General features: G+C 41.4%; 1 protein-coding gene across 1 annotated transcript in view; it reads right to left on the bottom strand.

The window, feature by feature from the left end:
- LIFR (LIF receptor subunit alpha) overlaps positions 1–9,945 on the bottom strand; it is a gene marked incomplete at its 3' end in the record, with an annotated part of 28,141 nt that extends 18,196 nt beyond the window's left edge. The window contains exons 1-7 of the mRNA XM_080362435.1: positions 9,551–9,945; positions 8,724–8,844; positions 6,571–6,722; positions 4,050–4,213; positions 2,960–3,134; positions 2,413–2,682; positions 21–150 (exon numbers count right to left, since the gene is read on the bottom strand). Of these exons, the coding sequence (XP_080218561.1) occupies positions 21–150; positions 2,413–2,682; positions 2,960–3,134; positions 4,050–4,213; positions 6,571–6,722; positions 8,724–8,844; positions 9,551–9,629 (1,091 nt within the window). The 5' untranslated portion in view covers positions 9,630–9,945. The remainder of the gene's footprint in view (positions 1–20; positions 151–2,412; positions 2,683–2,959; positions 3,135–4,049; positions 4,214–6,570; positions 6,723–8,723; positions 8,845–9,550) is intronic.
- Between the last annotated feature and the right edge of the window lie 2,786 nt (positions 9,946–12,731).

Genomic DNA, 12,731 nt, shown 5'->3' with positions numbered 1-12,731 from the left:
TTAGGGCTGAATCGTTTTACCTTTCAAATAAACTGTATTTTGTTCTTCGTTTTCCATATAGTCCACTGGGTCTGCCTGGTTTCCAGGTGCATTTTATTATCAGGAAGTTGGATGTTTCACAGCTGAGGTTTTGGGGAATATCAGGGGCATCTGTGGCACGAAAGAAAGCCAAAACAGTTAGCCAATGTTTCGGCATCCTAGTGGGTCATTAGCTTCCTGAAAGCATCACCATTCCTTCTCCTGGGTCTAGACTGCATGTCTCACAAATACATGGTAATAGTTATGCTCCAACCATATAAGTAATATGCTTTACAAAAACCCCAATAAAACAGATGGATAATTGTTATCAACCCCATCTGACTAATATTTGACTCTAGGCTTCTAACTCAGTGGATAATCTGGTAAATCACATGCAGATATGTTCACAAGCTCCAGGCTTTGACCTGGAAGTGTTTCACTGAAACTCTGCCAAACACTTACAAAATTCTGAGCATCAGTTTAGCCGCTGAGCAACATAGGAATGCTGTCAGCTGTGCGTCACATTTTCTGACATGCCAGCCCCACCACCTTTTTGAATTGTTCAAGCAAGTCATGTCAAGGAGATGTTGCCTTTAGCATGAATTTCATGCTGAATTTTAAAGTTAAAGCAAGGCCTGAATGGCTTGTTCTCTTCACCATCGCTTTGGAAGTGCCCATCTTTTCCTTGTAAAGCTTGTTCATAAAGCTTTTTCTTTGCTCCCATAGTAGAACAGTGTTGAGAGCCTTCCCGAAGAAGATGGGCAGTGTTCCCAACAGAGAGGGTAACCATGCTAAGGCAAAGCTAAGCAGGGAACTTATTTCCAGTCTGATACACTGTTCTCTAAGAGGTAATACAAAAATATCCACACAGCTGCCCTAGAGAAGGGGCACTAACAGAAGAGGCAATATTGGCAGGCTTTGTTCAGACTATGAGCAGCAGACCAAAAAGAACACTTATATGCCAGACCTAGGCTTAACCAAGGTGGTGTGCATCCATATTTACTTCCTCTACCTTGTCTTCTCCAAATGCCTCTTGTAAGCAAAAGCATTATGACAAGTTCTCTCCCCTCCCACTAAGTAGGTACCAAAAGAAGCAGCACTGTCAGGAACAGACTTCACTAGATCCCAGCTCTTCAAAAACCACTGTATGGGAAAAACTTATGGGATTATCACAGCCTTTGTTCATGAACCACTGACTTATTTACCTATAAGATTCTCCCACAAAAAAAAATACTGCACAAACAATGTAAAAATGGCATCTCACTGAGAAGCTGTAAAAGGTTGAATGTTGTTGAATTTGATATCACACACTTAATACAGAAAGTCCATGATAGGAGGCACAGTCTGGAGTCAGGTACACACTTTCAAAGTAATCCCAGTCTCCTCTCCTATCGTCTCCTCAGCCCCAAAGACCCTAAGTTCAAAGGCAGGCATTTGTAATAGGAAACAGGATTCTAATGGGCAGCTATCGGAAGATGATACCTCAACAAAGCCCTGTGGGAAAACCACGCAAAGCTCTGAAGTGACCCATTATATGAAAGAAGAACCAAGTACTTCCAGTAGTTTAAGAGGCATCTGTATCTGGAAGAGATTTCTGGGGCTGGTATGATAACACAGAGAAGATATACAGTTATTCAGTATCTTTAAAGAAAATACTCAAAGAATGTTTAGAAGATTTTCCAGGAAAGAGGAGCTGTCAGCTGGGTTCCTTTGCTGTGATCAGTTCCAAGGGAGCTACTGCCCTGGTGAGCACCTGTTGTTACTTTAACTGTTTTATTGTCTTTGTCTGACTGGTTGCTAAATTGATGTTTTCACTTGCCCTTACTCTCACCTTGTCATGGACCAAACTAGAACAGATGTAAACCTAAAGTGAAAGAGACCAAGGATGAATCTTCATATGGAAATAAGCTACTAAGTATTACAGATCATGAAGAAGTGCCTTAGATAAAAAGATCAAGGAGTGAAGCACTGGACCAGGTTCTCAGAGAAGGGGATTTACAAGGATATCTCCTCATTCTCAAAGCCGTGGTGTCTTCTCCATGGGCTAGAGCAGGGGTGTCAACTGGGGGCCACATCAGACTCGTGGTTGCCTTCAAAGGGTCGAACGTAATTTTAGGACTGTATTAAGTGTAACTACTACTTTTATACAGTCCTAAAATTACGTTCGACCCTTTGAAGGCAACCACGAGTCTGATGTAGCTCCTGGTGAAAATGAATTTGACACCCCTGGGCTAGAGTTTCTACAGTGAAATCAAACAAGTTCAATCCCAGTTCATCCTCAGAAAACAAAGGCCAGGGGAAAAAGGACACAATATTATTTGTTTCCTTCCAGAACCAAAAAAGTGTCAAAATGATTTTGACTTTCCTAAGGTTAGTAAACATAACAGTACATACATCCTACAAACAAGACAGTTCCATCCATCTCATCTCCAGACAGTATGCACACTACATTTGTCCCACTGGTATCTGAAGCACTGGCATTTAGTACTCTGATTGCACTGCTCCGACTGCTCAGATGTATCATTGGGTATATTTCTGGTCCATAAGTCATCCGTTGTATCTGCTGTCCTTCTTCATGGACACAACAAATTGTCACATCTGAACCTACTGCCACCACAGTGTCCTCAGGAAACACTCCACTCCCATGGGGCTCAGTATCTTTTCCTAGCAGAGAACAAAGAACAGAAAATAAAAACAAAAAATCCTCACGTGAACAATTTGCCATAAACATGTTGCTGATCAGCTAAAATGTGACTTAAGAGCACTCCAATGCATACAAGTCAATGTTTACTAGGTTTCATTAACTAAGGATTGCATTATTTCTCTCATCAAAACACAACTAGAAACAGCAGCCCATTGCTGCCTAATGTTTTCCCTCTGATTTTGGCTTACTTTTCATAAAGCAATCAAAGTCCATGTGGTGGCAAGGGAAAAAACATACCAGGCACCTCTGCTACGGGGCTCCAGTCACTCCAATCCTTGGGGCCAACAAACTGTGTTATATTAATATAGCAGCGAATCTTCACATAATGCGATGTACACTCCAAAGGCATATCTGATGTCCAGTTCCAAGAAAGAATGATGTCTTCATGAGTCAGTTTTGAATAGTAAGTTACCTACAAAGTTTTCGCCCAAAAAAGAGAGAGTTTATGAACACCTGTTAGCAATTAGTTACCATCTTCCAGGTGTCAACAGAATGGCAAATTAAGTGAAGTAAAACACAAAATCCTAATAGATATTAGGAATGTCCCACCTAACTTAGTTGTGTTGTGAATCTACTTGGACAGAAGCCTAAGATGCCACCAGCCAGGTAGACTGCGAGCCAGAAATACCAGAGGGCAGACATTTGAAGGAGAGCAGGAAACTCGCCAAGCATTTGAAAAGGTAAATATTGCAACGCAGTAGCCTGGGCCTCTCCCAGTATTAGTCCCAGGCCACATATATTACCTCCTCTCCATTCCTAAAACTTAGAGAACAGAGCTATAAATTAGCCTGAAATAACTGTTATTGCCAAAAAAAAAAACCCCAAAAACCTGAACATTCAAAGACCACTAAGACTTCAGACACTGTTGTAAAAGCAAAGCAGAGATAATGGTGTAAAATATCTGCCAAAGTCATATGCAAATACTAATTAAGATCAAAACAAAACAACCAAACAACCAAACCCAAACAAAAACAAAAAGCAAAAACCAAACAAAAACCCCAAAAAAGACCCCCCAAAAATCCCAAACATGCAAAACCTGTACTAATTTAAACACATGTACACAAAACAGACCAAAACAACAAACATACAAAAGCCAAACCAACAACAACAAACACATACCTGTGACTAAGTACTGACAGTATGGTAGCCACTGTCTTCAAAACTTCGAAACTTAACAAGCAATTACCTACCAGAAGCATGACTACACTCAGGTTCTGCAAAGCTCTACTATCTTCATTATTCTGAGCTTCCTTCAAATCACCTCCCAGAATATTACCAAGGGCACACATCATACATATGTTTTTCGTAAACAAAGTAAAGGACTTACTTGTGTGACTTTTTCCATTGCTTCTTTACGGAGTATCTGAATCTGCCAAAAGGCATCCAGTCCATACGGGAAGACTGATCCATTATCACTCCACTTCAGATTTAACGTAGAAGTTGAAAAGTCAGGTGTTAAACTAAGAATGCGTGGAGTGAGAGGAACAAATGCTTGAAAAGGAGAGAGGGAAAAAAGCCACATCCAAGTCATTAGTCAGCAATATCAGCCCTGCAGGTGTTTAACAGCCACATGTCTCTGCTCTCAACTGGCTAGTAGCCATGCAAACATGTAATTCAACCTCTGTAATTAGAATAAGATGGGCTCTGTCATTACTTGAACATGAAAGTTCCCAGGAAAGGACAGGTGCTAGTGAGTCATCAGGTAGCATTTTCTTCTAACACATCAACATGCAGATGTGTGAGTAACTGATCACGAATATGACTCTCTATAACGCATAGTAAGGAAGACATATCTTTCACAATCTTCATTCAGTGCTGCAGGGCTAAAGGAAACATGGCATCAGTCTTTGAAGTGTACATGAGAACACATCTAGGGAGGATGATGGAAAATCTTCCAAAGGAAGAATTGGGGCTTGGCAACCAGCAAGAAAAATGGGACATGCAACAGAAGCTAGAGTAGGGAGAAAGGAAAGCAGAAGCACAGGGTGGAAGAAGCTCACATGTGCCTCTGAAGAAAAACATGAGGAATGTGATTTTGTGGAGAGTTTTTGGCTGTGTGCTATGAACAAGCCAGTGCTTGATGTGGCTGTGGTGCAGGCTAGCACCTGCACGGAGGTTTTTCCTAGAGACACCAAAGACTGAAAGGAAGTAAACAGAAGCTGGTCTGCCTTGCTAACCATCCTCTGCTACCATATGACGTAAGATGTGGAGAATGCAAAATTGCCAGCAGGACCTCTTTGAGCACGGACAGGCAGGCCGGCAAGAGTAATGAGTCTAATTCAATATGAATTTAACATCAATACCCTTTAATGAACTCTTAACAACACTGAATATCAATGTCTGCCAGACCACGTTTTTCCAACCCTTATATACTCTATACCCAAAGGCCATGTGCCAAGCACAGGCTACGATTGGTTACACTTGCAGTCACTCTTCTCCCCCCACCACTATGGTGATTAGCTGCAGGACACTGTCCACAAACTGTTCATGCGCAGCGACGACGGCGTCCTTCTTGCAGCCTGGGTTGAGGGCAGACCAGCTTCTGTTTACTTCCTTTCAGTCTTTGGTGTCTCTAGGAAAAACCTTCGTGCAGGTGCTAGCCTGCACCACAGCCACATCAAGCGCTGGCTTGTTCATAGCACACAGCCAAAAACTCTCCACATGATTTTATGCTACAAAAAATATTGAAGGCATGACATGGTGATGACGACAGGACACGGAGCTTAAACAGAAGCATCTCTTCTATGAATGGGTCGTGATGAAGCAAGAAAGAGCCTGAGTACCAGGCAAGGGTTATGGTAGTACAAGGGTTATGGCAGTTATTTGGGCCCGGTGCAGGATAAATTCTAGTTTTAAAATGTGTGATTTATGCAACTTTGGTCTGGCCAAGGCTCTGAAAGCCTGCAAAGCACAGTCAACACACTACCTGTGATAACCAGAACCAGAGAGACCCACCCTGCCCAACATCAGCAAGATGCTGAAGAAGCCAGTATGTTGCCCGCATATTTTTGAGTTCAGTTTAGTTAAAGTTCTTGAGCTGCTCTCAGCTGAAGAGAACACTGAGCCACAGATAAGAAGTGCTACTGACTTTAGACTTTGACTGCACTACACTAAAGAAATAACCAGGAAAACTGAAACCAAAGAAGAAATTATGAGCAAGTATAGCAGATGGTGCCAACACTGTCTTCAGCTTTCAACTTCGTCCCTTGAGAGGAAGGAAGTGCGGAAAAGTCAAATTTATCTATGACTGCAATATAATGCAGCCTACCTCCCAAGCATAAGTGCATTTGCTCAGTTTCATATACTTTTGAACAGAATGGGTAAGTTGTGCATATATTAAGAAAATATGATCCTGTCAGGAGTGACATAGCTGCCCTTAAAATTTTGTGATACTCCAAGAATAAACGACTTAATTCTGCAGCAGTTCAGCATTTAAAATTGGAGAACAGGCTCTAAGAAGTTCATTCTTCCTTTACTGCGTCAGGTCTGAGCTAATGCACTTTATGCCTGATACAGGTATTTGGGTATGTAGATTAGGAACTTATTTACAAATCCTTCCTAATTTACAATTATGAACAAACAAGCAGAGGAAGATGTAACAGTGTTGAACTTTGTTTTTTTCCTTATATTCTCCTCTTGATTGCTATGATCTATGGATAGAGGGGTTTTCTTTCCCCTGAAGGGGAGAGAAAACAACCTGTTAGGTATGGCAGATTCATATGGACTCAGCACACAAACATTTTACATACAGGAACACTACCAAAGAAAACTTCAAGTATATACAATTCTGGAGGATTGTTAATCACTGTATAAAGGCCTTACATACACACATAAAACCTCATACATACAGATGTCCTTCTTCTGAATTTCAAATTCTTTGGTAGTCAAAGCAGTTCCAGAAATGCTGTTCGTGGTTATTGTCACCGTGGTGGAGCTCTCTGGGACTGGAATCTCAACCCTTTTCTCCTTAGTTTTAAAACACATTGAAGGCGGAAGGTCACTGAAAAGACAGAGAGGATTAAGCAGATATTTCAGCTGAAGGAAGCTAAGGCAAGCTAAGTCCTGTTCCTAGGACACTAATAAAACACAAATTCTCTGTAATATAACAGAGCTCCATAGCAAGTCTGCGAAGCAGTAAGACTTGCATAGGCTTTGGTTAGTATCAGATTAACAGGCATTCCCTGTGTAGCAGTTGTATAATGCAACTAGCTAGGTGTTAAGCCTTGAACTGAAAAATTGACTTTTTAACCAAAAGACACATTTTTGAAACCTTCAGTCATCATGAATCAATATTTCAAAATAAGCAAATTAATCCAAAAGTACATCCCCCTGCCCTTATGTTTCCTGACGCTCTCTCCCTCCATTACTTCTCAAACTGATGGCATACAGGTTCATCCATTTGTGTCCCCATCTCAGAGCAAATCTTTTAGCTCCCTTCTGCTGCTCAGCTCACAGGGAAAGAGTCAAGGGTAGTGGAGAGAACTGCTAAGATCCCAGATGGAAATCCAGGCTGTGCATATTGTTTGTGCAATGCTCAGCACAATGTGATCTGGTGTTTGTCTGCAGGTCATAGATATATACAGGAAACAATAATGGATGGGTCAAGTCCCTTTGCTCATTATCACTGATATGCAACTAGAAAGGCAAAAAGTTTGGAAAAATCCAGACCTTCCTCTTGGGGGAATGATGGGAGGAAGGCAAGCAAAGAAAACAATGCCAGACTTCCTGCTGAGGGAGTTACTCACTTATGAACTGGAACAAGATCCTGGAGCTCACATCAACTGGAGTCAAGAGCTTGGGCTGAACTTTTAAGATTCATGCAAGACTCGGGGCTAGTGGAGGCCAGCTGAGACTTGAGTGCTCAGAAATGCTATTCCTCTTCTGTACTGAGATATTATTAGAGGATGTTTGGGTAACTGAAAAACAAAATCTCTTTCCCTCGGGGAGATCTGCATTAAGCTCAGTCCTCAGCCTCTCTGCTTCGGGGACCGAAGCCTGTTCTGCTTTGCTAAGGAGAAACGGCAGCAGCTACACAACTGTTCTTGTTTAGAGGGCAGTACCTCGTGAACTCTACATTCTTGAACCCTGGCTGCAATGTCACACAAATGTGTTTTGGTTTTCTTTTGTGTAGAAATGATATCTGGCAATGCAGAAGGAATAACTAGATGCAGAAAATCAAACATGTAGGTGGAAGAAGTGCAGCCAAGCCCTGGGACCCCAAGGACAAGTCTAGGCTGACTGCAGAATTTACAGGAAAAAAGACAGTACTAATATCTGGATTGGGGGCAGGATTGAGATGCAAAAAGGATTTGAACTCATCCCTAGCACATGATAAGTATTTGGCAGACCCACAGCATGGGGAATTGCACACGTAGTTCTCATTAGTGAAAAACACACTGAACATTTAACTTTTTTAACTTTTCTCAAAATTTTCAACTTGCTTTCACTTTGAGAAAGCTATTGTAGTTGTGGAATAATGTTTATGTTTCCTCTAATACTGTGTTCTCCAGACAGCTTAAAATTTATAAGGGTTGTAAGACAGCCACCAAGAGATTTTTCATGTTTTTCCACATGTGAATCTCAACACTTATGTCATATATTCTACCACTTTGGCCCATAGCATCAGGATTCACTTGTTCCAACTATAATTTCCTTTTGGATTGAACCTGGTATGAAGATGTCCCTCATGAAAACTCCGAGCAAGGGCTAGGCAGACACACAGAGAAGTCTGAGTAAATGAAGTCTGAGTAAATGAGCTCTTCCAGCCCTTTGAAGAGACCAAGCAGGAGATTTTGGCAGAATTGTTAGCATGAAACAAGACTTTGCCAGAAACCCTGCCATTGCCTGAGCTAACAGTGCCTGGAGGGAGCACCACCCAAAGAAAACTGATGGGGAGATGCTCGGAAACAACAGCATCACAAATTCCATGGGCAGTGACTGAGGAATAAGTACACTTTCATCACAATTAGGCAGTTTTCAATCAGGTATACAGCAGACTTACTTGGTAGTGTAGCAAAAGTCAGTTTGTCCATGTCTTCCTTTAGACGAGACATCCCAAGTACAGATCATTTTACGTAAATTGTGCGTTACGCATTTTAAATTCTGAGAGTGCCCCAGAGAACCTGAAGTCATGTAAGAAATACAGACACAAACTGAAGGTCAAAAATTACCAACTGTAAAACACCTGCTGTTGTTCACATCTAGAGCCATTCTTTTTATACTTTTATTGCATGCATGTCTGACCACTATTTTAAAACTGTTGAATTATTTGTGTGCCTGATTACAGACAACCACAGTGTCAGATTTCTAGAAGTACCCAAAATCTGGGTTTATACTTGTGTCCAATGACACAGGCAGCTGTCTCTTTCCACAACAGCCATTCCGAGTCTAGCCTAATAAGCAGGCTTTGGGCCAATGGCAAAACCACAAGCTTTGATGAAAAACTTAATGAGTTTTTTGCTCTCCTCCGTTGTCTCACATAGAAGGCAATTAATGACAGAAGGGCAATTGAAGATAATGTGTGAAATTGTTGCAGATACCCGACATACAGCAAGAAGGTCTCAATGTGGACATTTACACCAACTGCATACGCAGACTATCACAGTTGCATTATGGAAAATTTAACAGCCAACTTTGCACTGGTTTACCAGATGCCACTGGTTGCTGGAAAGCAGAGACCAGGACTGGTAGTACCTCCATCTCTAGGATGGTGCAGGACCACAAAGGTGACAGTCTTAGAACATACAAATCGTAGGAAAGCAACATAAATGCTGTCAGGGCAGAAGATACAAAAAAAGTAACTAGTGAACTGCATTGCAATAAACTTACCTATCTCTTGGCTATATATTAAGCTTAAACATAAAATAGCTAGTACTAAAAGGCAGCGGAGGCTTGAATTCTTCCACATTCTTCAACTGTTGTTTTCAGAACAGCAGCTTCAGGCAGGAATAAATGTCATCTTCCAACAAGCTAGTCAGATCTAAAATTAAAAACAAAAACAAAAAAAACCTTTGAAATTCCAGAGCTGATACTCTGCAAACACCACTTCTTGTTCCATTTATTTTTCCTCTTCAGTACTGCTCCCAGGCATAGCAACTGCTTCCCTTTCTTTGTCTGGCAAATAAACCTTTTCACTGCCCCAACCACTCCTTGATTAACATGTTTTCAGAGAGGCGTTTCAAAGATAACCTCAAAAATCAAGACATGTAAAACCCAGTTATCCAGAGGCCTCCTGCAGGACTACCTGAGTCCCTACCTGGAGTCCTGTGTCCAGCTCTGGAGCCCTCAGCACGGGAAAGACATGGACCTGTTGGAGAGCGGCCTGAGGAGCCACAGAAATGATCAGAGGGCTGGAACAGCTCTGCTGTGAGTACAGGCTGAGAGAGTTGGGGTTGTTCAGCCTGGAGAAGAGAAGGTTCCAGGGAGACCTTATTGTGGTCATTCAGTATTTAAAAGGGGCCTCTAAGAAAGATGGAGACAGACTTTTAAGCAGGTCCTGTTATGACAGGACGAAGTGTAATGGTTTTAAAGGAAGAGAGATTCAGGTTAGACATGCGGAAGAAATTTTTTACAATGAGGGTGGTGAAACACTGGCCCAGGTTGCCCAGAGAGGTGGTAGATGCCTCATCCCTGGAGACATTCAAGGCCAGGCTGGATGGGGCTCTGAGTAACCTGATCTGGTTGAAAATGTCCCTTTTCATTGCAGGGGTGGTTGGACTAGATGAGCTTTAGAGGTCACTTCCAACCCAAACTGTTCTATGATTCTTTGATTCCAGAAGAGAAAAGACATGGCAGGGTATTCCCCTAGAACAGGTCACTTCAACTTAGATTAAATGTCACATTCCCAAAGCGTCCTGTGTACCATGAATGGAAATGACTTCTGTTTTGGATATGGCTTCAAGGGGACAGTACAGCCCATCTGTTTTCCTCTCTCCTCTGCTCACATTTGCTCCTCCTTGAAGTTACGAGATGCTCAAGACACTGCAGACCCAGATCTGATCACCCAGGATCAGAGGTTCAATATGGTGTTAAGTAATAACTTCTAGAGGGGGGGAAAAAAAAAAAAAAGAGGCATTTCTCTACTGAAAGACACTTGTTGCTATAAATATTAATCTTAAGGTGAGAGTTATCTAGAATACTCCATTTAATGTGTTATTTGAGTATTAATGGGTTACATGTTTTCCAAAGAGAAGTTCAACTGTTCAACAGGATCTGGGAAACACATTCAGTTCCCACACATCAGCCACCATCAACTTTTGTTCTCAAAAAGAAAACTGCAGGAAAGCTTGTCTTAAAGCCCAGTCAATCCCTGGTGCATTGTTTCCCTGCCACCTGAAAGCTCTGAGGGCTTGAGCACCCTCCCAGAGACCACCACTCCCAGATAGCAAAAGGCCTTCCCTTGGTGAACAACAGCAGAAGGGACATCTTTCATGTAAGAATATAGCTGAGCCAGCCCCTCCTACAGAGCAGTTTTGTAGAACTCAAAACATTTTGTCCAGGCTACTTCTTCCATGTCTCCAGTGGAAAGACTCCTGACCTTGTCTTAGAAGTCTCTTCTGAAGCTAGATGACATCACTGTCAGATAACAGACCTTGCCTAAAAGTCTCTGAAATTTTTAAAGAAAAATCTCTTCACTGAAGTCCTCTGTGGCACAAGGAGTATGCTCCCTCTTCCCTGCAATACAACTGTATATTTTTTATTACTCTTTTTTAAGGAATTCTCTCTCGGGGGACATCTGGGAATGCCCGAAATGCTGTTCTGGCTCTCACCAATCTGCTCTGTGCAAGGACAAACATTTCAGCACTATGTCAAATAATCCAGAGTTGTTCACAAGCAGCCACTTTTTTTCTCTAGGTCTGCAATAAACAGAATGCGGGAAAAGCACAGGCAGCACAGGACCTGAGAAATGGTAAAGGTCAGTGTTAATTCTGCAGGGAAGAAACACCCTTAAAACTTAACTATTATTTTATTTTCATCATGTTCTCAAGCTACTTGAAGACCTCACTAAAAACATACTGATTTAAGCTATACTACCCCAACACACATTCAGTTCTTTTTATATATCCCTAAACTGCAATATCCATGCCATGTAACTTGTTAGAGGCCAAATCAAGAAAGAAGTCTGACAAATCCATGTTCACCAAGAACCCACCAGCACATAAAATATAATAATATCTGCCCCAGGATCCCCCCACTGCATTTTGGTGTCACTCAGTGTCTTTATTTAGTATTTGTCCATGTTACTAATGAAAATATGGGATGTTACCTCCAGCTTTAAACTTTGCTTCATAAAAAACTCTAACTTCATAAAAAACATGAAGACCACTCAGGCAGACCTGGAAGTTACAAGAGTAAAATGACCATTTTCTAACTGTGAATGTACGTGTCAATTATATGTTTGTTTTCAGTACTTCTTCAAAGGCTATTTCTGGTTTGTAGAAAAAACCCAAATCAAAATCTCAAGTTTAAAATCAAAATTAGTTGACAGTCCCCTATCACCTGGCAGAAGTCCAGGAAAGAAAGGAAAAAAGGAAAGCACTGGTGCCACTAGAAGGAAAAAAACCCTGCATTGTGAAGTTAATTAAATCCCAAGCCTCTCACTTTCTAAATACATTATCTGTACAGGATTGTGCAAAATCTGTTGGCTCATGCCAGGTTTACAAGGTTGATTCAGCAGCTACACGTTTCAAGAAAATCTTCTGGTTGTCTGCATACTCTTCCAATATATAGCTTACTGAGTAGTCCCCCGTACTGCAGAAGTTTTAAGAGTAACATCATAGCTGTGAATTACAAGAAATTTGAGTCATACCAAATTCTCCTAACTCAAGCATGGTTTTAATTTCTGTTTCAGAGTCAGGCATTGAAGTGAACCTATGTACTCTCATGCAGAGCATGATGAGTGTCTTGTAAACCACAATCTTTCGTAAGAAACTTAGACTCCCTGACTCTGTCTTCTTATACACATTTTATAGCTTGCTGAAAAGCTGGCAATTTGAAGCCTCATGTTGCA

Source organism: Nesoenas mayeri (genome assembly GCF_963082525.1).
Source record: "Nesoenas mayeri genome assembly, chromosome: Z".
In the NCBI taxonomy this organism is placed as follows: Eukaryota; Metazoa; Chordata; class Aves; order Columbiformes; family Columbidae; genus Nesoenas; species Nesoenas mayeri.
Note: the sequence above shows the minus strand (reverse complement) of the source record. Positions and strands in the feature narration are given on the sequence as shown.